This window comes from Bactrocera dorsalis, chromosome 3 (assembly GCF_023373825.1).
Source record: "Bactrocera dorsalis isolate Fly_Bdor chromosome 3, ASM2337382v1, whole genome shotgun sequence".
NCBI classification, from domain to species: Eukaryota; Metazoa; Arthropoda; class Insecta; order Diptera; family Tephritidae; genus Bactrocera; species Bactrocera dorsalis.
In genome coordinates this window covers 36725736-36752454 of record NC_064305.1, presented here as the reverse complement: position 1 = coordinate 36752454, position 26719 = coordinate 36725736, and the positions used below count along the sequence as shown (strand labels likewise).

General features: G+C 37.0%; 1 protein-coding gene across 1 annotated transcript in view; it reads left to right on the top strand.

Annotated features, from left to right (window-relative positions):
- LOC125777378 (uncharacterized) overlaps positions 1 to 26435 on the top strand; it is a 116824-nt gene extending 90389 nt beyond the window's left edge. The window contains exons 2-3 of the mRNA XM_049452142.1: positions 25202 to 26012; positions 26090 to 26435. Coding sequence (XP_049308099.1) covers positions 25481 to 26012; positions 26090 to 26265 — 708 coding nt within the window. The 5' untranslated portion in view covers positions 25202 to 25480 and the 3' untranslated portion in view covers positions 26266 to 26435. The remainder of the gene's footprint in view (positions 1 to 25201; positions 26013 to 26089) is intronic.
- Positions 26436 to 26719: the final 284 nt, after the last annotated feature.

The following is a 26719-nucleotide window of genomic DNA, read 5'->3' as shown; positions in this document are numbered from 1 at the left end:
TGGAATGTATCGTCGAATAGTTACGAAAAAAGCAAAGCAAACCAGTAGATTGACATCCAGGTGTCTTATCAACTAATGCATTAGGACGAATTTACACAATCCACCCGAAAAACGACGATTGTTTCTACCTTCGGTTGCTATTGATTAATGTACGCGGTTCAAGTTTTGGAGAAGTAAGCCAGCAATTACAAATGCTGGAACACGCTAATCACTGGAATGAAAATGAAGTTCGCAATGAAGACGACGCCAGTGGTATTTCCAAATTCTTTGGACAGGCTTGGTATGCCACCGCATCATTTGCGTCTCAAAGTAGGATCCGTCGTTATTAAGTTTTGCAATCCTCATGCGCCGAATACAAGGGGAGAATGCTTGATTCTACGAATTCCTTTGAGTTCTAACGATTTTCCATTTCAGTTCAAATGTATTCCGGCATAAATAAAGAAATGCTATGTTTTTCATTCGGCCGTGGCGTGCTCACGAGTAGGAAAACCATCTTTTCTGTACACTGGAGCAGAAACCTAAAAACGTTGTTTATAAAGCTGCGTTACATTGAAAAAAAAAAAAAATGAAATGATAAATTTAACTTTCTTTTCATTTCAAAATACATAATTTCACGCAGGACAACGGCTGCGGGGTCAGCTATCTATATAAATAAAAATGAATCGCCAAAATGTATGTACGCTCATCACTTTCATACGACTGAACCAAATTTGATAATTCTTTTTTTAAAATGTTCGTTGAGGTTCAGGGATGGTTTATGCGGAGAAAAAAACTCGAAAAATTGCCGGAAAACCCCTAAAAACGGCCCTTTTCTTTTTCCCATAGAAACGAATGAATGTTTGTTTATTAGCAACGCTAAGGGAACGACTGAACCAATATTGATGAAATTTGCAGAGAATGTTCTGCGTGGATTGAGGAAGGTTTAGAAATAAAAAAACCTATATGCTTTTCTTGAGGAAAAATCGGAAAATTGGACAATACCAAAAAGTTAATTTTTTCCATACAAATTTTTTTTCAATTTTTTATTGTTTTGTTTTTCAATTATTTGAATCGTTCAAATTTGTCGTTTGCTTCAAAAATTTTTGAAAATTATTCAGTGAAAATGTTATGTGTTTTTCACACAAAGTGATCAATTACAGATTGAAATTTGTCACGATGCCACGAAGAGGTCGCGCTAACATCGGTTGGCGTTCTTTTTGGCGACGATTCTTTCTACCTTCGGTTGCTATTGATAAATGTACGCGGTTCGACTTCATTTTAGTCATTGCGTACTGTGAATGATACGGTGCGTGCAACCTTTTGAGAAGCAAGCCAGCAATCACAATGATAATCACTGGAATGCAAATGCCTTCAAATCCGCGTCTATTATGGGATACGAACAAAAATGGCATAGTCGAAGACATTTTACATTGTATTCGCTAATAATTAGAAATGGGTCAATTCCGGTTGATACTTCCGGTAGTTTGTTATCAATTCCATCTGCCTCTTATCAATTCACGAAAGACGAACTCATGGCGAATGTTTATCCGAACATTGGCCAAATTATCGTAACTATAATTCCTTAAGTGCACGCGAAATGTTAGCTGCCAAAAATACCGATGTTGATGACTTAAACTGGAAGATTCAAAGTCAAATTCCGGATAATTCCAAGAAGTAACTTTTTTCCATAAACATTTTTTTTTTCAGTTTTTGTTTGTTTTGTTTTTTAATATTTTGATTTGTAAATTATTTGAATAGTTCAATTTCGGTCGCTTGCTTTTTTATTCCGGCTATTCAAAAGAAAAATTATTGAAAATTATTCAGTGAAAACTTTACACAAAGAGGTCAATTGCAGGTTGAAATTTGTTACGAAGCCACCAAGAGGTCGCTCTAATATCGGTCCATCAAAGTATGGCAGCCCAAGACAAGGCAAGGCAAGAAGTACTCCCAGGATGCGGTGACATACGTGCGGAACTATGGATCGCGGTCAATAAGCAAGCGATCGTCACGATGTCACAGCACGACTTTTCAAACAACAGTTACGATGTTTCATGGACTTTATCTTGAAGCAACGTACATATATATGGTGCTGATAGATGCTAGATGTACTCTGTTGAGTGGCAAAAGAAAGGTTTGCGCACGCACACATTCTTTTTTGGATGGTGGATGATTGTCACACCAGATCAAATTGATGAAATCATTCAATCATGTGGCAATTCCTGATGCAAAGAAAGATCCAGTATTATACGAAGTGATGAAAACCAATAAGGTACATGGACCTTGCGGACACCACAATCACACTTCGGTTTGTATGTCTGACAATAAATGCACGAAATATTATCCATGTGCTTTTCGGAAACACAAACTGGAAATGATGGATATTCACTCTATCGGCGTTGCTCACCAGACGACAATGGCAGACATTTAGCATTCAATTTAGAGGCGTAAATATCGAAGTTAACAACACATCAAAGTTGAAAACACATGGATCGTACCATATTCGCCACTATTGTCTAATTCACATTCTAAAGTCATGTGAATGTTGTGTATTGTAGTTTGGTGTAACCGATAAAATACGTTTGTAAATACGTCACCATAGGAAGCAACATGGCGGTTAGTGATTTTGAACGATACGGTCGATACGTGAACTGAAATAAAGCGCTTTATAGGATATTTCTTTTGCAATTCATGAACGTTTTCCGACTGTTGTGCGTCTCGAAGTTAATTTTGAGAATGACCAAAGAGTCTATTTCAACCCAGAGAATACAGTACAGTCAACAGAAACACCACCAGCAGCAAAATTAACACTGGCGAGTTTTTTCTCAACTTCCGTCAGTGATCCGTTTGCGAGAACATTGCTCTATTCGAAATACATTGATATTATACATGGGATTCATCATCGAAGAAATAGTTGCGCAGAAAGCAGGGTCATCCAGTAGATAGACATCCAGGTGTATTCTCAACTAATGCATTAGAACGAATTTACACAATCCACCTGAAAAACGACGATTGTTTTTACCTTCGGTTGCTATTGATTAATGTACGCGGTTCAAATTCATTTGAGTCATTGCATACTGTGAATGGTAAGGTGTATGCAACTTTTTGAGAAGCTAGCCAGCAATTACAATTGCTGGAATATGATGATCACTGGAATCAAACGAAAGACGATGCGATGGCTACTTCGAATACCACTGAAGTTCGCACACATTTCGCGATGATCACCCTTCAAATCCGCGTTATGGGATACGACCGAAATTACATTGCCGAAGACATTTTACATTGCATACGCTAAGAATTGGAAATGGGTCAATACTGGTTGATACTTCCCGTGGTCTGATATCAATCCGATTTGCCGTTTATCAATTCACGAAAGATGGACTCATCACGAATGTTTATATGAACATTGGCCAAATTGTCGTGAGTACGATTCCTTGAGTGTACGGGCAATGTTAGCTGCCACAAATACCTATGTTGTTGACTTAAACTGGAAAATTCAAAGTCAAATTCCAGGAGACTTGCGGTCATACAAATCGATCGATCGTCTTGACAATGAAGACGACACCGTGAATTACCAGTGGAATTTCTAAATTCTTTGGAGAGGCCTGGTATGTCACCGCATCATTGCAATCTGATTGTGACGCACCTATCAAATATAAGGGGCAGAATGCTTGATTCTACGGATTTTTTTTGTAGTATTCCGTTTCCAGTGAAAATTGAATTTAAAATGACGATCAACAGGATAGTCGCATAGTGGGTGGCATAAATTTGGAAATGCTATGTTTTTCACACGGCCAGATATACGTGGCGTGCTCACGAGTTGGAAAACCATCTTCTCTGTATATTTACGCACCGGAACAGAAACAAAAAAAATTTGTTTATCAAGCTGCGTTGAAGAAAAATGTAGACAAATAGCAAATACATAAATGATTAAATAATATGAATTTTTTTCTTTTCATTTCAAAACACATAATTTCACGCAGAACAACGGCTGCGGGGTCAGCTAGTCTTATATATAAAAATGAATCGCAAAATGTGTTGGTAAGCGCATAACTCAAAAACGCCTGGACAAATTTTGCCAATTCTTTTTTTAAAATGTTCGTTGAGGCTCAAGGATGGTTTCTACGTCAAGAAAACCCCGAATAATTGCCGGAAAAGCCCTAAAAACAGCCCTTTTCTTTTTCCCATACAAACGAATGTTTGTTTGTTTATTAGTAACGCTAAGGGAACGACAGAACCAATCTTGATGAAATTTTCTGAGAATGTTCTGTGTGGATCGGGAAAGGTTTAGAAATAAAAAACTTGTATGCTTTTCGTGAGGAAAAGTCGGAAAATTGGACGATTCCAAAAAGTTAATTTTTTCCATACAATTTTTTTTGTTTTGTTTTTCAATTATTTCAATCGTTCAAATTTGTCGTTTGCTTCAAAAATTTTTGAAAATTATTCAATGAAAATGTTATGTGTGTTGCAAACAAAGTGATCAATTACAGATTGAAATTTGTCACGATGCCATGAAGAAGTCGCGCTTATATCGGTCGGCGTTCTTTTTGGCATCAACATACATTAGCAGCCCAAGGCACATGACCGAGTACTCCCAGGATGCGATGCCATACGTGCGGTATTATGAATCGCGGAGAATTAGCAAGCGATCGTCACGATGTCACAGCAAGACTTTTCAAGCAACAGCTTCGATGGACTTTATCTTAAAGCAACGTATACATGGTGCTGTCAGATGCTAGATGTACTCTGTTGAGTGGCAAACGAGAGGTTTGCCGCACGCACACATCCTTCTTTGGATGGTGGATGGTAGTTATACCAGATCAAATTGATGAAATCATTCAATCATACGGAAATTTCTGATGCAAAGAAAGATCCAGTATTATACGAAGTGATAAAAACCAACAAGGTTCATGAACCTTGCGGACACCACAACCCCACTTCGGTTTGTATGTCTGTCAATAAATGCACGAAACAGAATCCACGTACTTTTTTTTCGGAAACACAAACTAGAAATGATGGATATCCACTGTGTCGGCGTCGCTCACCATACGACAATGCCAGAACATTCAGCATTCAATTTAGAAGCGTGAATATCGAAGTTGACAGTACATGGATCGTAGTATATTCACCATTACTGTCTAATTCATATTAAAAACTCATATCAATGTTGAGTATTGCAGTTTGGTGTAATCGATAAAATACGTTTGTAAGTACGTCACCAAAGGAAGCAACATGGCGATTATTTGTCTTGAACGACACGGTCTATACGTGAACTGCAATAAAGCGCTTTGTAGGATATTTACTTTTGCACTTCATGAACGTTTTCCGACTGTTTTCGTCTCGCAGTTAATTTGGAGAATGACCAAAGAGTGTATTTCAACCCAGAGAATACAGTACAGCCAATGAAAACACCGCCAGCAACAAAATTAACATTTACGAGTTTTTGCTCAACTTTCATCCGTTTGCGAGAACATTGCTCTATTCGGAAATACCTCGATATTATGCATGGAATGTATCGTTGAAGAAATAATTACGCAGAAAGTAAGGCCAACCAGTGGACATCCAGGTGTGTTATGAATTAATGCATTAAGATGAATTTACACAATCCACCCGAAAAACAACGATTGTTTCTACCTTTCATTGCTTTGATAAATGTACGCGGTTCAACTTCATATGAGTCATTGCGTACTGTGAATGATACGGTGTGTGCAACTTTTTGAGAAGCAAGCCAACAATTACAATTGCTGGAAAATGATAATCACTGAAATGAAAATGACGTTCGCACACTTTTCACGATAATCATTTCGACATATCAGCCTCCAAATCCGCGTCTATTATGGGATACGAACAAAAATGACATTGCCGAAGACATTTTACATCTAAAAATTGAATGTGGATAAATTCCGGTTGATACTTCCGTTGGTTTGATATCAATTCCATCTGCCGTTTATCGATTCACGAAGGATGAACTCATCACAAATTGTTTAGACGTAAACTGGGAGATTCAAAGTCAAATTCCGGGAGAATTGCGCTCATACAAAACGATCGATCGTCTTGACAATGAAGACGATGCCGTGAATTATCCAGTGGAGTTTCTAAATTCTTTGGACAGGCTTGGTATGCCACCGCATCATTTGCGTCTCAAAGTTGGATCTGTCGTTATTATGCTTCGCAATCTACAAGCGCCGAAGCTGTGTAATGGAACCCGACTGATTGTGACGCAGCTATCGAATACAAGGGGGTAGAATGCTTGATTCTACGAATTTGTTTGAGTTCTCACGATTTGCCATTTCAATTCAAACGGATTCCGTTTCCAGAAAAAATAGCATTTGAAATGACAATCATCAGGACACACGGATAGTCGCTAGAAATGTATTACATAAATTTGGAACTGCTATGTTTTTTACACGGCCTAAAATACGTGGCGTGCTCACGAGTTGGAAAACTATCTTCTCTGTACATTTACGCACCGGAACAGAAAAAAAAATTTGGTTTATCAAGCTGCGTTACATTGAAAAAAAATGTAGAAAAACCGCAAATAAATGATTATCAACGCAATATGAATTTTTGTCTTTTTTCTTTTAGATTTTTTTTTGTTTTGTTTTTCAATTATTTGAATCGTTCAAATTTGTCGTTTGCTTCAAAAATTTTTGAAAATTATTCAGTGAAAATGTTATGTATGTTGCACACAAAGTGATCATTTACAGATTGAAATTTGTTACGATGCCACGAAAAGGTCGCGCTAATATCGGTCGGCTTTCTTTTTGGCATCAACATACATTAGCAGCTCAAGACACATGACCGAGTACTCCCAGGATGCGATGACATACGTGCGGTATTATGGATCGCTGTCAATCAGCAAGCGATCGTCACGATGTCGCAGAAAGATTTTTCAAGCTACAGCTTCGATGGTCTTTATCTTTAAGCAACGTATATATGGTGCTGTTATGTAGATGCTATATGTACTCTGTTGAGTGGCAAGAGAGAGATTTTCCACACGCACACATTCTTCTTTGGATAGTGATTACACCAGATGAAGTCATTCAATCATGCGGAAATTCCTGATGCAAAGGAAGATCCAGTATTATACGAAGTGATGAAAACCAATAAGGTTCATGGACCTTGCGGGCACCACAACCCAACTTCGGTTTATATGTCTGACAATAAATGCACGAAACAGTATCCACGTGCTTTTCCTTCGGAAACACACACTAGAAATGATGGATATCCACTCTATCGGCGTCGCTCACCAGACGACAATGGCCGAATATTCAGCATTCAATTTAGAAGAGTGAATATCGAAGTTGACAGCATATGGATCGTACTAGATTCACCATTATTGTCTAATTCAGATTCAAAACTCATGTCAATGTTGATTATTGCAGTTTGGTGTAATCGATGAAATATGTTTGTAATTACTTCACCAAACATGGCGGTCTTGAACGATACGGCCGTTACATGAACTGCAATAAGGCGCTTTGTAGGATGTTCACTTTTATAATTCATAAACGTTTGCCGACTGTTGTGCGTCTCGCATTTAATTTGGAGAATGGCCAAAGAGTGTATTTCAACCCAGAGAACACATTACAGCCAGTGGAAACACCGCCAGAAACAAAATTGACTTTGACGATTATACATGGAATGCATCGTCGAAGACAGTTTACATCGTATTCGCTAAGAATTGGAAATGTGTCAGTTCCGGTTGATACTTCCGGTGGTTTGATATCAATTCCATCTGCCGTTTATCGATTCACAAAAGATGAACTCATCAAGAATGTTTATCCGAACATTAGCCAAATTATCGTAACTACGATTCCTTGAGTGCACGCGCAATTTTAGCTGCCAAATTTACCGATGTTGTTGACTGAAACTGGAAGATTCAAAGTCAAATTCCGGGAGGCTTGCGCTCATACAAATCGATGGATCGTCTTGAAGACGACGCCGTGAAAAAAATTGGATCTGTAGTTATTGTGCATCGCAATCTGCAAGCGCCGAAACTGTGTAATGGAACCTGACTGATTGTGACGCACCTATCGAATACAAGGGGGCAGAATGCTTGATTCTACGAATTCCTTTGAGTTCTATCGATTTGCATTTTAGTTCAAACGAATTTCGTTTCCAGCAAAAATTGCATTTGAGAAGACAATCATCAGGACACAAGGATAGTCGCTGGAAATGTGTGGCATAAATTTGGAACTGCTATGTTTTTTACACGGCCAAAAATACGTGGCGTGCTCACGAGTTGGAAAACTATCTTCTCTGTGCATTTACGCACCGGAACAGAAACCGAAAAATTTAGTTTATTAAGCTGCGTTACATTAAAAAAAAAGAAATGATAAATTTAGCTTTCTTTTCATTTCAAAACACATAATTTCACGCAGGACAACGGCTGCGGGGTCAGCTAGTTAGTAAATAAATATAAATATATATTTATGGAAGTGTGTTTGTTTGCTGAAAGTTGGTATATCGCTGCCGCCACTATTTAAACAGTACATCATTGCCCGTAAGATTTCATCAATAATTCCGGCAAACTGACGAAGGCCCGCTTAGGGGGTGTTAGCATAGGGATTTGTATTGGCATGATCCTACTAGTGTATGGATGTCAATTGGGGGGAACATGTAATAACCGTTGGAACATTTGTAGAATTCACATATGGCCCTGAGCTATTATATACATTCATTTATACATAAATATCTAAACACGCATCCGTATACTGCTTCGAGTTTCATGTGCCCGATTTATGATTAATGCTCTTTAAGTGGTAGATACTATTTTCTGATAGATTTTCAGCCCGTTAGGCGTCTATACTTATATACATGCTAAAGGCCAAATAAGGGTAGACAATTTACTACAAACACCTAATGTATTATGAGTTCGAATTTGCGGAATCTTATAACTTAAGGCACTCTTGCACATTGACCAATCGAAGGAGGTCAACAGACTATTTGTACATAACATTAGTGATAATTTATCTTTAATGTGAGATTTTATTTGATATCGTCATTTTATTTTCTGATTGTTTATCAAAAGTCAGAAATGGTCACAAGTTTTAAAGGTTTGGTGACCCTTACTGCAGTAAGGAATTATATATTTCATACCCTATTGTCACTACTACCTATTACTACTACTGCCTATTTATTATATTCAAAATATTATAAAATTATGTATATATATTATGTATCTGTATAGAATACAGAATTTTATAATACATAAAAATATACATTTACACATATCTATAAACTAGGGCCGATTATATATCATTTTTCTACCCTGGAAAGGGTATATTAAGTTTACTACGAAGGGAACATTGGGTACTCTATTAAATGCTATATGCGTAAAGGGTTATCAAAGTAGAGATGGTATTTTCAATAGCTTTTTTTTGACAAGTCATGCGTGAGTCTATCAACCTGTAAAGTTAGTTTGGTTCAGTATTGTTTGAAATTTCATCTTTATTACGAAAATTCACGTTCTGTAAAGAATGTGTTTCACGCGCTTCACTCGTAATCATAATAGGCCTATTGAACGTACAATTCACAACACCATCACCCATCTTGAGACCCAGCATTCTTTATTGGATCATATTCGACCGAATAGACTACGTACACCGTGTATTGAAGAAACTCCAAATAACATCGCTTCGCTCTATGGGCTCTCGTAAAGTTCCAAAAATATCCGAAGTACGCCCATTGGGTACGTAAACAAGCAAAATTGCTGCATATGCGACGAAGTGCAACTTGAAGAGATTCAAAAACTGCCATTTCACCCAGAAAAACAACAGTTTGGTGTGGTATTTAGGCCGGTGGAACCATCGGTCCATATTTCTTTAAAAATTATGGGGGTGAGAACGTAACTTTTGATGATAACCGACTATTTGATGCCTGCAATTAAAGTTCGTGATCTCGGCGACATTTCGTTTCAACAATACAAAACCATTTCCCGCACATCGCATGTTGTTGAGAGAATACTTTGGTCAGCAGATATTTTAACGGTTTGGAATTTTTCCTGTGGGGATGTGCAAAGTTTCAAGTCGAAATGCTCGAACGAGTCATCGAAAAGCGAATTCAACGAATCAGAGACGTAGCCATGGCCATCAGAGACATGGGCATAAAGAGATAATCTTAAAAAAATAGATGCCGAAGAATGTTCTTGCGAATGATAATAAACATTCCCCGCTAAATTTGTGGTATCTATGTTTTTTCTTTCAAAAAGTATTGAACCTCGAAATTAATCAACTTTATATCAATATAAATGATCAGCATGACGAGCTGAATCTATTTAACCAGGGTCAAATATCTCCTTTCCGCCTTTTTGTCTTTTGTTGAGTTTCGCGGCTATGTATAAAGCGCTACAGAGCTCGTATCTGGCAATACTATACATCTTTGAAAAATCTTGACATAACCTACAAAACGACGCTATGCATATTTAGTTTGAATATTGCGTTCAACAGTTATAGACGTGTAAACTAGGAGTTCACTAACGCCGAAATCCACGCTATTTTATAGTTTGCTTTCGTTAAAGGCAAATCCGCTAGAGAAACGTTCTGTGAGATTAAAGGTGTTTGGGTGATGGTACTCTATCACTTTGAACCGTGGGGGAATGGTTTCGAGATACAACGATGAAAACGACACCATTGATAAGCTAGCCGGCGGAAGACCTGTGACGACGAATACCGATCAAATCATGGAAAACATCGAATTAGACCGGCATGTGGCATCTCGCGACATTCGCCCAGAAGATGGGAGTTAGTCACTAAACCATTTAAACCATCTGCAGAAAGCTGGATACACAAAAAAGCTTGATGTTTGGGTGCCGCATGATTTGACGGAAAAAAACCTTCTGGACCGAATCAACGCCTGCGATATGCTGCTGAAACGAAACAAACTCGACCCATTTTTAAAGCGGATGGAACAGGAAGGGTGTAGTTTTCCTCCAGGTCAACGCAAGGCCACACACTTCGTTGATGACTCGTTAAAAGCTACGGGAGCTCAGATGGGAGGTTTCATCGCATCCACCATATAGCCCGGGCATAGCACCAAGTGATCACCACCTGTTCCTGTCCATGGTGAACGCCCTTGTTGGTGTAAAGTTGAACTCAAAATAGGCTTGTGAAAAATGGAGGGGGTATTGTGAAGTTGCCGTCTAGATAGAAACAGATTATCGAACGAAATGTCGCATATTTGAACTAAATCCGAACTCTTTTTATAAAGCATTGAATAAAGAGCAAAAAAGCGGGAGGGAGATATTTGACAACCTAATATATATCGGGAGACAACGGATAACAAATCGCCAGAAGTTTACGACAATATGTCCTGAAAAATGAGTGAAACGCATGCAGACTGTATGTATATATGCGAGTCAAGACGAGTTAAGCGGATTAAATAGAAAGAAGAAAAATACAATGCTGGGTATTGATATGTTAGACAAGATGGTTGCTGCTTCACAATTGTTTTAGTAAACATTTATTTATATTTCTTGAAATAATCTCCAACTATAATTCCTATGAAGGTTACAGCGAACCCTTCATAAATAAAGAAGTCAAACAAGAATTTATTCTGATTGATCAGTTTGTATGTCAACTACATATGTGCTTAGTGGTATGATATCGGCGATTCAAAGACATGAGCAGTTTTAGACCGATATATCAATACTTGAGGGACTATTTCACGTACCTGTATATACGGAGGACGGACAAACACACAGACAAGGCCAAATTGACTCAGCTCGTCATGCTGATCATTTATGCATAGAAGGAGAGAAAACATTACCATGAGAATATGAGATTAACGAGTCTAGGACAATGTGGATCAAGGAACTTAGGGAAAAAGGGAAAAAGGGAGGGAAGAAATATAAAAATGAAATAAAAAAAACTAAAATACGTTACATAAAATACGTTTTATTTTAATTTTACTAACACACATACATACAGGGTAGGCCATTTAAAGTTGACCCATCTGGCAACGCTGTAACTTTTAACAGCGCTGACAAATCGGCTAATGTCATACCGCGTTAGAAGCGTCATTCGAAGACAATTTATATTTATGGAACAGTACACTCCAAAAGAACGCGCTGAAATTGTTCAGCTTTATATTCAAAATAACTTTTCAATTGTGTTAACTCAACGTGCGTTTCGCAAAAAAAATAAAGTGAAAAGTGCTCCAGTTAAGAACACAATTAAGTCTTTATACGCAAAATTTGTGAACACCGGTAATCTCAGTAATGCCAGTCATGCATCCAGACAACGCACAAGACGTTCTGATGAAAATATCGAAGCTGTACGAGCCAGTATTGAGGAGACTCCATCGACATCGAGTTATCGCCGCTCTCAGGAATTAGACATCTCTCGCACTACTCTCCGACGCATAATTCATAAAGATTTGAAGATGTTTCCATATAAAATTCAAATGGCACAAAAACTAAACCCAGCTGATTATCCGCGACGCCTTAATTTTGGCAAATGGGCCAATAGGCGATTGATATCGAAAAATGGTGATGTTGACTGGCCACCGAGATCACCAGATTTGACGCCACCAGACTTTTATTTGTGGGGTTATTTGAAATCCAAGGTATACGCTAATAAGCCAAAGACCTTAGCTCAACTGAAAGCCAACATTCGACGTGAAACAGCCGCCATATCATCCGAAACATTGGCCAAAGTCATGGAAAATGTCGAAAAAAGAGTGCATTTAGCTGTCAAAGCTAAAGGTGCCCATTTACGCGATCTAATTTTTAAATATTAGCTGAAACAAATCCCCTTGGACCAAAATAAATTATTTTTGAAATGAACAAAAAACATTGTTTTCTTTTGTTCTTTTTTTTTAGAAACAAATGGGTCAACTTTAAATGGCCTACCCTGTATATGCAAAGCACTGAGGAGGTCGACGTGGTGAAACTTTGAATTCATGTCCATTTCAAAAACGCATTGCGCGGTTAAATGGATCGCGTTTTGTTACTCCTCTGGCGTTCCTGCATGTGAGGAAATAACAAAATCCGTTAAATACATACAAATGTTTTGCAAATGCATTCCATATGTGTGTACGCACTTCCCCTTCATTCACTCGCAGAGAGAGAGAGAGAGCAGAGTTTGTGGCAACTGCCTCGATTTACTGCTGCCTTTGATTTTGCTTTTTATATGCCGTAAATCCAGTTTATTTGCCACTATTATCTAAACACATATCTTACATTGAGTGAATTGAGTCTAATAGAATTTCAAAGTAAATTCCCTTATTTTTATACAGGGAATATTAAGTTTGTCACAAAGTTTGTAACGCACAGAAGGAAGCGTCGGAGACCCTATAAAGTATATACATATATAAATGATCAGTATGTTGAGCTGAGTCAATTTAGCCATGTCCGTCTGTCTGTCCGTATGTATATATACGAACTAATCCCTAAGTTTTTAAGATAATCTTTTGAAATTTTGCAAATTTTTTTCTTTTCAAGAAGCTGCTCATTTGTCGGAACTGCCGATATCGGACCACTACTTCTGGCCTAATAATGAAAATAGGAATATTTATCAACGAAAATGGTTTTATTGTTTTTCAAAATATTCTCCATCAAGATTTATACACTTTTGCATGCGCTCAAACCAATTTTCGAAGCACTTTTTCCACTCCGATTGAGACACCTCCAAAACATGGTTTTTGAATGCTTCAACAGCATCTTCTGGCGACGAAAATCGTTGACCACGCATTATTTTCTTGATGTGTGGGAATAAAAAGAAGTCATTAGATACCAAGTCAGGGCTGTACGGCGGATGACCCATCAATTTGACGTTTTGGCCGGTCAAAAAGGCGCTGGTTTGAGCCGATGTGTGAGAGCTCGCATTGTCATGGTGCACAATGATTCGTCTTCTCTTGTTGGTTTTTCGAATTTCTCCAACGACTTCAGGCAAACAAATGGTGGTGTACCACTCAGAATTGACCGTCCTACGTTGCTCAAGCGGAACAGTCGCCACATGACCAGTTTTGCCGAAGAAACAGGCGACCATTTGCTTCGAAGTGCTTCTTCCACGAACAACTTTCGTTGGATTTGGCTCGTCTTGGAAGACCTACACGGTCGATTGCTGTTTTGTTTCGGGCTCATACGCATAGATCCATGATTCGTCCCCTATGACGATCTTATAAACGTCTTGTGAAGCACCGCGATCGTATTTTTTCCATTTCTTTACACCAATCCACACGAGCCTTTTTTTGAGCGATTGTCAAATTGTGCGGGATCCAACGAGAACAAACCTTTTTTACGGCCAGGTGTTCATGCAATCTCGAATGTATGCTGGTGGGAGAAATACATAGGCATGCCTCTATCTGAAGGTATGTTACATGACGGTCTTGCATTATCAGTTCACATGGAATTCGTCTTTGAGCGAGCGGCGGCCACGATTGAATACGTTGTAACAGTTTTTCACAGTGCTATAGGATGGTGCTTCATAGCCATACAAAAATTTTAGTTCATCGATGCACTCTTGTCGTGATAATCCACGTCGAAAGTTGTAAAAAATTATTGCACGAAAATGTTCACGAGTTAATTCCATCTTTTGGCCGAGATGAATTTTTTAATTCCCTGTAAATAAAACCATTCACGATTAAATGACAAAACCTTCTGAGTGATGTTATGCTAAAAATGTCAAACTTTCCAATGGAAATGTCAGATTGCACCTGGCAACACTTAGTGTTGCCTAGGCCAGAAATATATGTATATAGCAGCCTATGTATGACATATAGCTGCCTTACAAAATGAACGATCGGAATCAAGTTCTTGTATGGAAAACTTTCACATTTGACACTGTATCTTTACAAAAATTCGCACAAGTTATTTTCTAAGATAACAATGTAATCTCCGCAGAAACTGTTCAGATCGGTTTACTATAGCATATAGCTTCAATACCAAGTGAACGCATAGTTACTAAAATATGTACCTGTGAAGGGTATATTAACTTCGGGGCAGCCGAAGTTAACGTTTTTTCGTGTTAATTTAATGCATTGGCGCACAGCTTCGCACAGCACAGCAAAAATCAGAGGGTAAGCAAACTGCAGCGAAAGAGCGAAGTAACAGCTGCTCATACAGAAACAGATATGCTACTTTGAGGACTGTGTGCCATGTTAATCAAGCAGCGAGGATTAACAACTAACGACATTCATATATTTATGTAGTATTTGTACCAGAGAACTGCAAAAATCACTATTTTCTTGATTTACTCATACGCGAACTTTTTCATTCAACCTAACTCACTGAAAAAACCAGAGTGATGAGTAAAAATCAACTAATTTTGCCGTACACATCATTCCGAGGATCTTGAGTCTTCGGATCAAAATTTCTCACTCAATTCAACTCACTGAACAAAAGTCAGCGTTCAAAAGAATGAGCATGTGTTGACGAAAGCCTCATTCGGTTCAATTTGAGTTGATTGATTATGAGTAAACTATTAGCGACAAGACGACACGATGTGAGCGTGCATGTACAGTAACAATTTCTATGCAAGCCCCATGCGTTCCACGAACTGCAGCTTGTTGTTGTAGCTTGTTTTTGTTTTCGTTCTTCTCACGTTTCATCTGTGCGGAAAAAGTGCCGCTTGCTGCGCGCATGAGTAAAATCATACGAGTTGATTTTTGCGAGTTGAGTGTTGTTCTTGTTCAAAACAATGATTGTTGAACCGAATGAGCAAGCTTCCGAAATCATTATATTGAACACGAGCCGAACAAACTCGGAGTGAAACAAAAAATCGCACACACCCGAGTGAATTTAAAATCAACAACGAAAATGTGAGCGCATGCATGTTGGATCGGCTGATCCGAACAGTGTGATTATTCGGCTGTTGAGTGCGTACGAATGTTTTTCATTCAGCCGATGCCGTTCTCTGATTTGTACACTAGTGAAAAAAATGTGAACATTTTCTTATTGCTGTGTTTTTATATATAGTCTAACTTCTTTTCAGGTTAGCCAACAACTGCGGAGAGTTTTCAGTTGTCACCAAAAAAATTAATAGATTTTAAGAACAAAGGGAAGGTAAAACTCGGAGGAAATACGTTTGTTGTAGAAGGCAGATTTTTTAAAATTCTAGATATTGTCTAAGTTTACCTTTAAGCCAGAGGCCCCAATTATGTAATTAATTTAAGTCAAATGTAACCAATTATTCTTTTCCAACAGACTCAATTCGAGTTCGAACGCACAACCAAACTTAAAATGTGTTCACTGACGTCTATATTCCAAATAAATGATTTTTACATGTTTTTTATCTTAGAAAATGCAACACACCGTTCACTGTTTAAGGATTTAAACATTATTAGCAACGACTCAACTTTTCTAGAGTTCTAGGTTCAGAGTTTCTCGAGTAACAATTGCACGTTATTAAGTTCCGAGGAAATATAAATATATTATAATAGTTGCTATATAATCGCTCGTCACTATGCTCCCATTCTCTTTCTTAATTCGTCTCTACGTCTTTTTATATAATTCTCTCGGTTCACTCGGTAATTCAACTGCTGCTATAAAATGTTTTGCAAGTCAGTCGCAAATTATTTACTGTGCCCCCGCTTAGAAGTCTGCTGTGCAGACAGCGTAAGCAACATCTCTGTCGACATATGTAGCTTTGAGTATCTCTCCGCTCAAATAAAACCAGTTAATTTTGCATGAGTTTTCGAATTTCGCAAATTTTCAATTTAACTTGTTGTTTTCGTTTTTATGTGTGTGTATATATAAGAAAGCATTTTAGTTATGAAATAGGTCACTAGTAGTGTTCTGCATATGTGAAAAAGATTAGCAAAGTTGAGCGCCTTTACCTTTAACACTTTCACTAAGATTCGAAATTGTACAAAATTAGAAAATGAAAAATTCATCCTCCGAAGTAGACGTAGTGTTGTAACGATAGCTTCATAATACCGAAAACTTAATGTCGAAGATTTTCGAAGTCAAAAATATATCTGTTTTATACATATATTATTATATCCTGTTTCCTGTGCAAAAATTTCAATAAAACGAAAATTTCAATAGCTTCATGTCAAGCTCGTGCCTTCAAGCTTGTAGTTTCATATTCCTTTTTTCCTACAGAGTTGCTTACTTTATTTATTTTGCCTCATGGCTTTTGACTATGATTTTGCTATGTATTTGTGCTATGCTAATCCTCATGACACAACTCCCACAACACAAATACAATTGGTATTTATGAAGCTTAATTAAGTAAAATTGTACGCTTTCGTGCAAAACACATATTCATATACGAGAATTTTTATATTGAAAAAAAAGAAAAAAATTAAAAGAAAATTTTTTGATGTTATTAGTGCAAGATTAATAAAAAATTGTTGTTTTGAAGACAAGCTGTTACCGGCGGGGATGATTAGTACTTAGTAAATATGATATATAGTACTATCTAAGCAGGTACTTAGAGTCTTTTGCGAATGAATATTTTTAATTGATGACATAAGGTGTAGTTTAACCCATTTACAACCAAGGAGTCAAAAAATAAGTTTATTTAAAATTTTCAGTATTTTATTGATTTATACCATCGCAGAGATGAACAAAAATTTTTTTGTTTTTTTTATTACATATACGAAAATTTTGCTGTACCCACACGAGTACAATGATCAAAAGTGTATAAAATATTTATGAGTGGGCTATTTTAAAACAGTCGCGTTCCACGCACAAAGCAGTACCACATAGTTCGCAAATCTACCTGTTTCGTTTATGGCAGACTCTGCATCTAAGAGGCTTGAGGATTCTCTTTGGAAAATGTGCTCCTCCAGCTGTAAAAACACTTGGAGCTAACGCGCGCTTAGAATATCTTTTCAATGTGTAGTGTCGTAGGTAGTATCGCGTAATGTCACGTTGAAACTCAAGCAAATCTTTGGTACTATTATTCACGTCTTTGTACAGCTTCCAAGCGTTTACCATTGTGGACATTACATTTACGACCTACATGATCAGGTCGTAAATGTATATAAAACACCGCCCATACCGTGATTGTAATTTGAAAGTAAATTTGGCTGAGGTATACTTATCTTTTTTTGTTCCAGTTTTTACGTATTTCAACGGTTCAACCGTATCAAAATTAGTTCCCATAGTTACGACATTATTGACATCGACATCAGGAGGAATCATAACGATATCGACGTCATCTGCCTCATCATCATCCGCGATGTCAGCTAAAGCCTGTGAAAGTTGTTTATATCTCTTTCCATAAAAACACAAAGTGGAAATAGCCATCCTAACCAAAAGATACAATTTTTTATTTCACCTACACATTTTGCCATTGTACCTAAGCGGGTACATAACTTTTGAAAGGCACATACCTCAAATAAGAATAGGTTTTTCAAATGGGTTTTTTTTTTTGTAAAATTGATCTCTTTAGTCTTATCTCACACAACACACAATTTTAAAACTAACAGCAAAATAATGACTAAAGACACAAAATCACACAATATGAAGAAACCGCACAGAAGTTGACGCCATAAAAAGTGCCGTTATGAATTCGCGTGAAGCGAATGTATTTTTGTTTGTTGTTTCTAGGAATAAAACTAGGCATATGATCAAAAATTTGTGTGCAAATACTTAGCATTGAGTTACGCCACATGCCTAAACTTGTCTGATTTTCTGTAGACAAGCGAGTACAATGGTTGTAAATGGGTTAAATATTGATTGGCTTGTGGCCTGCTCTTGAAAGAAATATTAAAATATTGAAGTTTTTTATTTTTAAGGGTGACATTACATTAAAAGTACAATAACTACTTGAAAGGTTGTGCCATTGTTCTCTTTGAATTATGGGAAAGAGAATTTGTTCATCTTGTGGAAATTACTAATTTTTATATTGGCTGGAGAAATTGTTGTTTTTATTAAGATATTCCAGAAGAATATAATGAAGTTGCAGTCGGACCACGAGGATAATTTTATACACCAATTTGTTCAAATATACATATACCTCTTTCATGTATATGTATTCATAAAACTCTTGCTGAAGGCCCACAATTAATGAATGCCATATCGCTTGGTATGCTACATAAATGCTCAATGTTCCACAACTTCACCTGAAAACAGTTTCTCCGTCGCATTTTTTAGTGACTACTAAATCTGTCTCTGTAAAATTATTTTACAAACTAAACATGGTTCTTTTTTCTCATCAAAACTCATTTAAAGAGAACTTTTGGGGGCTATCATTAATTCCAGTTAAGAATCGTTGAATTAAAAACTATTGCATTCCCTAAAAAAAAAACTCTGAATTCGGCCGAAAAGCCATGATACTTTAAGAATTTTCCAGCTTAAACCCATTTAAAGTCATCAACACCATTAACTTAACAGGCACAAAGTGATTACTTTCACTCCTGCCATTTAACGATATTTCCGGAAAATATTATACGCAGATATATAGTCGTATTTGTCAAAGTCAACTTAAACTCACTGATTGCCAAAGTATGAGCAATACGTTACTCCACAGCTCAATGTACAAATTCAATCCACTTTGATAAACGTGAAGCGAGAGGAGAGTAACTCTTTGAATGGAAGAAATAACGAAAAGAGAAAATTGATGTAAAGAAAAAGTCAGCGGCTGCCACCTCCGAACCTTTTGTTTCCTGCGTCAGCTTGTCCGTCAAACGTTGAACGCTGACGACGTCGAATTGAAAAGTGCTGCTGCTTAAGCGATTGTGTGCAGTGTTCAGATGTGACCTCTTCGTACTTTTACCTTGAAATCTTTTGACCTTCACACTGAAATTATTGCAACAGACAGTTTGGGTCGCGAAATAATGCCATCAGCCACAAAAAAATGAAAGCAAGCCCACACACTAGCAACCACGATAAATATGTGCGGAAAGGAGGGCGTATAAATGATTATTATACCACAGACAAAGCTTTAACTAGTTAAGTCGAAGATAGCTGGGTTTAAACAAGTGAAGCCCCTTAAAATTTACTTTTTGAACTACAAATTGAATTTGTCAAGAATCCGTGTGGTAGTAGAGATGTGTGTGTAAAGAAGCGAGTAATAAGAAAATGCAGAAAGTGACAAAAATTCAAACAATCGGAAAGAGAAATCCGTTGCGAAAGTTAACAAGTTTAGGCAACATGATACCACATAGTGTAGCAACACTAACGGAGTCAACAACAACAAAACATAAAACAAATAAGCAAAGAAAACGCTGAGGTAAAGTTTGAGCAATAGTTGAAAAAGAATCTAGAAAACGGTAGAGTATACTAAAAATGTAACCAATACAACGGATATAAGGAAAAGGCTTTCGCGTTAGTAAAAAGCATTTGAAAAGCACCGCGAAGAGAAAGCACGATAAACCAAACTTTTTAAACGATTTTCATGTTGATAAAATTATAAATCGCACAAAGCGACAGCGTGACACTGGCATAAGCAAACCTACGAAGCACATAACTAAGGCAGTGAAACGTTTGCTCGGTGCCCGAACGCGGCAAAAGAAAATGCACACAAATTGAAAAAAAAACAATAAAAAAGCAGCGAGCAAAGAAAATGCTGTTGTTGTGCGCAATTGTGTAAGACAGTCCCAGAAATGAGATTTACTAAGCAAAGATATAAATTAATTCTTGTATTTTCCCACGGTAAGCATGCAGTCTTTAGAAGATTGTGATACTAGGATACTTGAGATACAAAGTACAGCTAAGTACTTCTTCACCTGATCTCTCTAACGAAGTGGAGACCTTCCTCTGCTTAAATTTGCAAGTACTGAATCAAAAACTAAGTCGCGAATACGATGACTCTTTGTTTGATGATAGGAGATATTTCGCCTTGCCCTCGTTCACTATCAGAACAAACGCCGCTGTTGTTGATACCAATGATATTAATATCATCGGCGTACGTCAGCAGCTGTACACTTGTACTTTTTCTATTTAGCTCTGCTGCCCGTATTATTTTCTCCAACAATAGATTGAAGAAGTCAAACGATAGGGTCTGCGTATTTGAAACCCCGTTTTCTGTCATGTAGCTTGGATAAATCCTTCCCAATCCTGACAGAGCTTTTGGTATTGCTCATCGTCAACTTATACAGCCGTATTAGCTTTGCAGAATACCAAGTTCAGACTTAGGGGCATAGAGGCAGTTCGTATTCGTGCTGTCTACGATGAGGTGGTGTGAGTCAATCTTTCTTTCATGGCTGTTTTCCAAGATATGGCGTATGGTAAAATCTGGTCGATAGAAGATTTATCTGATCTAAAGCCACACTGATAAGGTCCAACCAGTTTATTGACCTTAATTTTGTCGCACACTATGCTTGATACTACCTTGTACAAGTATACGATTAACGTCCCTTCTGCTTTATTGTTCTCCTAGCGGGTAATTGCTACTGGAAACTTCATCATCGTCGGGCAATAAAACATCTATTCCATCGTTATCTATTGGAAAATCGGGTTGGCTATGTTCCGATGTTACACTTTCGCTGGCGTTCAGTATGTAAAGTGCATATGTTATACTAAAAGATTCCTGGCTATACCACAAACTGATCGTGTAATTTATTTCCATATTAGGTAGTGGGAGCCAATTTTAACTTCAACCATCATTTCGAAAAATTAAGTGCTCACGAAGGCTGTGTTCAGATGATTCTATCTTGCCTTTTTCCAGTCAAATTGCTTAAAAGTTATCAGCTTTAATATTAATAAAATTAAACCCTAAATGTAGGCAGTATGTCTTTTAACAATGTAACTGATGCATTTTCAATTTTAAAGTTTCATTCAACGCTTAGCAGGTGTTGCTAATAGAAATCGTGTTGCTGATTTCACAAGAGACAAACCAGGCTCCTAAATTTATTCAACCTAGTATTGAAATCGATGATTTCCATACAAATATTATTTTGATATATTGGTTTGCGTGTATGTAGTAAAAAAATATTCTTTTTAGATAGAAAAGGTTGCATTTAGGTCTACATATGTTTGCTTAAGGAACTGGAAAGAGAAAATAATTTAGATTAAGTATTCAAAATTCTGATGAAAATATGTTGGTAATATCAAATTCAAATTTCTGAGAACACACCTAATTCACTGATAATGAAAAATTTATAATTTATTTGGACGAGAAAAATAGGTAATTCTTTGAAAAAGAATACAAAAATGCCAAATTTTATTAGAGATCTAGCAACAGCTAGAGCCGCACGATATACCAACGAACGATTTAGGAATTCGAAATTATTTAAGTAAATGATCCATCACTGCCACAGCAAATCTATCATGAGAAATGCAAAGCGAAGTATAAAAAAGTTGTGTTGGCGAGGAGGATAAGCCATAGGCGTAGCATTTGAAGATATCAAATGGCAACAAAGGGACGGAAGTGAGTATTGTAGAAAGAGAGAGAGAGGTGAAGAAAAAGTGCGAATTTTGTTGAAGAATGAGAAATGATAAAAGGTTAAACAACTGAAGGCGTAAATGAGGGAAACCATAAAAATTTGAGATATTATCGAAATACTAAGGAAATGCGCAAGTCCATTGGCGACTAAGAGCGAGAAAGATAAGATTGTGTAGAAAGAACACGACTGAACCAAATTTGATAATTCTTTTTTTAAAATGTTCGCTGATGTTCAGAGATGGTTTCTGCGGAGAAAAAAATTCAAATAATTGCCGGAAACCCCCTAAAACAGCCCTTTTCTTTTTCTCATACAAACGAATGAATGCTTGTTCGTTTGTAACGCTAAGAGAACGGCTGAACCAATATTGATGAATTTTTCAAGAGAATGTTCCGTGTGAATCGGGGAAGGTTTAGAAATAAAAAAAACTGTATGCTTTTAGTGAGGAAAAGATTGAAATTTGTTTCGATGCCACGAAGAGGTCGCGATAATATCGGTCGGCGTTCTTTTTGGCATCAACTTACATTTGCAGCTCAAGGCACATGAACGAGTACTCCCAGAATGCGATGACATATGTACGTGCGGTATTATGCATCGCGGTCAATCAGCAAGCGATCGTCACGATATCACAGCAAGACTTTTCAAGCAACAGCTTCGATGGACTTTATCTTGAAGAAACGTATATATGGTGCTGTTAGATGCTAGATGTACTCTGTTGAGTTGCAAAAGAGAGGTTTGCCGCACGCACACATTATTCTTTGGATGGTGGTTACACCAGATCAAATTGATGAAATCATTTCTGCGGAAATTCCTGATGCAGAAAAAAATTCGAAGTTGATAACAAATGGATCGTACTATATTCATCATTATTGTCTAACTCACATTCAAAACTCATATCAATGTTAAGTATTGCAGTTTGGTGTAATCGATAAAATACGTTTGTAAGTACTACACCAAAGGAAGCAACATGGCGGTTATTGGTCTTGAACGATACGGTTGATACGTGAACTGCACTAAAGTGATTTGTAGGATATTTATTTTTGCAATTTATGTACGTTTTTCGACTGTTGTGCGTCTCGCAGTTAATTTGAAGAATGGCCAAAGAGTTTATTTCAACCCAGGGAATACAGTACAGCCAGTGGAAACACCGCCAGCAACAAAATTAACATTTACGAGTTTTTGCTCAACTTTCGTCAGTGATCCGTTTGCAAGAACATTGCTCTCTTCGGAAATACCTTGATATTATACTTGGAATGCATCGTGGAAGAAATATTTGCACAGAAAGCAAGGCCAACCAGTAGATTGACGTCCAGGTGTGTTCTCAACTAATGCCTTCCGATGAATTTACACAATCCACCAGAAAACGACGATCGGTTGATTATTAATGATTAATGTACGCGGTTCAACTTCATTTGAGCCATTGCGTACTGTGAATGGTAAGGTGTGCGCAAGTTTTGGAGAAGTAAGCCAGCAATTGCAATTGCTGGAATCAAAAGATGTACGATGCGATAGATACTTCGAATGGAAATGAAGGCCGCACACTTTTCGCGATGATCACTTTGACATATCAGCCTTCAAACCCGCGTAAATTATGGGATACCAACAAAAATCACATTGCCGAGAAAATTTTATATCGTATTCGCTAAGTATTGGAAAATGGTCAATTTCGGTTGATATCTTTTTCTTCTATCTGCCGTTTATCAATTAACAAAAGATGAACTCATCACGAATGTTCGGACATTGGACAAATTGTCGTAACTACGACTCTTTAAGTGCACGCGCAATGTTAACTGCCAAAAATACCGATGTTGTTGACTTAACCTGGAAGATTCAAAGTCAAATTCCAGGAGACTTGCGGTCAAACAAAAAGTGTTGTTTATCAAGCTGCGTTATATTGAAAAAAAATGAAACTTTAAATTCAACTTCGTAAGCTTCGAAAGCTGAAAAGCGCTCAATGTATGGTGAAATTATTTTTAAAAACACACCAAAAACGCATTTGTTTGGTCAGATTCATCCCACTTAGCCAGCGGATTATACGTTTTCATATTAACATACATACATCAATAATAGTTTAATCATTTACTAAACGATTTGTGACCTACTTAGCTACGCTCTTTCGCTCTCAAAATTTATGAACTTTCGTCTTAACTAGCATACTTATTATTCCCACCTACAAACTTACTTGCATTATATTTATATCAACATGTAGGTATGTATGTAGCAGGCAGATCGACAAACAAAGTAGGCTTTGAAAAGACATCGAACTATATTACGGTGCATTTATTTTGCATAGAGAAATACATGAATATTTTGTTTTTTGTAGGTATATAGAGCTTTGACTCTTAGCATTAAGAAAATTCAAATTAGGAGAATATATGACATTGGAGTGTAAACATCGCTGGAGCGTTTTCTTTGGGCCCATACGTTCAGTAGTGTCCGAAATTACCGCGGTGCAAAATTATTAGTTATTATATTTTTTTTTTTAAATAATTATTGCAGTTTGTGTGAATTTGTGAAAAAAATAAATATAGCGCAAAGCAAATTTCCGAGCAAAAACCGGTAAGTTTTGAACTGTTGAAATGAATTACACGAATGTATGTGTTTCCTTATTTGATAAAACATATGGTGTACCACTATTAATGTAGGCATTTTTTTAATCTAATTTATTCTTTTTTAATTGAAAGAAAAATTCCACGACCCACACGAGGAAATATAAGTCGGCGAACGCGTCATGCAAATGCTACGGCATTACAAAGGCGATCACAGACTCCAGATGAACGAGCACATGCTAATGCATCGCAGCGTGAACGTAATGCACGAAATAAATCTGTTGTACCTGAAATTATCCGTGCTGCTTTTAATTACAACAGTCAGATTAATTACAGTTTCTACGGATATATTGGAATAATGGACGCAATATGTCCACATTGTGATGCGGCTAAATTTCCAGGTGAAACGCCCGGCATGTGTTGTGCTAATGGCAAAGTGAGATTGCCACCATTAGAAACTCCACCCGAACCATTGTCTTCATTAATTTTTGGGACTTCTGAAAATTCGAAGCACTTTTCGAGTCATATTCAACAATACAATTCGGCGTTTCAAATGTCTTCTTTTGGTGCTACTAACATTATTAGAGATAATTTTATGCCGACGTTTAATGTAAATACTTAAACAGGATTGTCCCAATCAATCTGAATCATAAAAGTATTCTATAGTTTTAAAAATTATTATGCAACATATACCAAAAATTGCATACATGTTGCAGATTCAGGGCCAAATTTATCATCAAGCTGGTTCGTTATTGCCATACCCCGACGCTGATTATCAATTTTTGCAAATTTGTTTTATTGGTTATGGAAATCGTGAATTGGATCAACGTTGTGCAATTGCTTTGAATGCAAGACGAGAAATTATTTGTGAGCTACAAAGGTTTTTCCATCAGCATAACGCATTAGTTCAATTGTTCAAAATTGCTCTCGATCGTATGCCCTCTGATCATCAAAAAATCGTAATAAGGGCTGATAGAACACCTTTTGGAGAGCATGAAAGGCGATTCAATGCACCGACAATTGATGAGGTTGCAATTGTAATTCGTGGTGATCAGTTTCAATCACGTGATATTATATTTCATCGTAGAAATAACCAATTGCAACGTGTTTCGGAACTTCATCGTAGTTACGACGCATTACAATACCCATTATTGCATTGGAAAGATGACGATGGCTATAATATAATTATACTAATGATTGATCCACGAACAGGTAAATAATATTTTCAGTGTGTTGACATTTCATCATTTATAGAAATTTCTTAAGTCACATTTTCCACTTATTTTAAGGTCTACATGTACAGAAAAAAGTAAGTGCCATGAATTTTTATTCTTATCGATTGATGGTTCGTCCACAAGAACAAAATTATATTTATATAAACTATATCATCAGTACATCGTTAATATGTACGTCAAAAGAGAAACAGAACGTCTTAATTTTATTCGTTTCAACCAAGCAAAATTAAGATCTGAACAATATATTCATTTGCAAGATGCGATAGCGAATGATGCTAATATTAATGACATCGGACGTTTAACTATATTGCCGTCTTCGTATATTGGTAGCCCACGGAATATGAACGAATATGCACAAGAGTCAATGTGTTATGTAAGAAAATACGGTCGACCGGATCTGTTCATTTACAGTGGGATGACATCAAAAACAATTTATTTGCAGGACAGTCGACAACCGATCGTAATGACATTACTGCGCGTGTTTTTCGGCAAAAATGTAAAGTAATTATGGATTTAATTGCGAAATTTTATGTATTTGGGGAGGTGCGTTGCCATATGTACTCCATTGAATGGCAGAAAAGGGGATTGCCGCACGCACATATTCTAATTTGGCTGGTACATAAAGTAACTCCGGATCAAATCGATAACCTTGTATCAGCTGTAATTCCTAATCACACTGCTGAT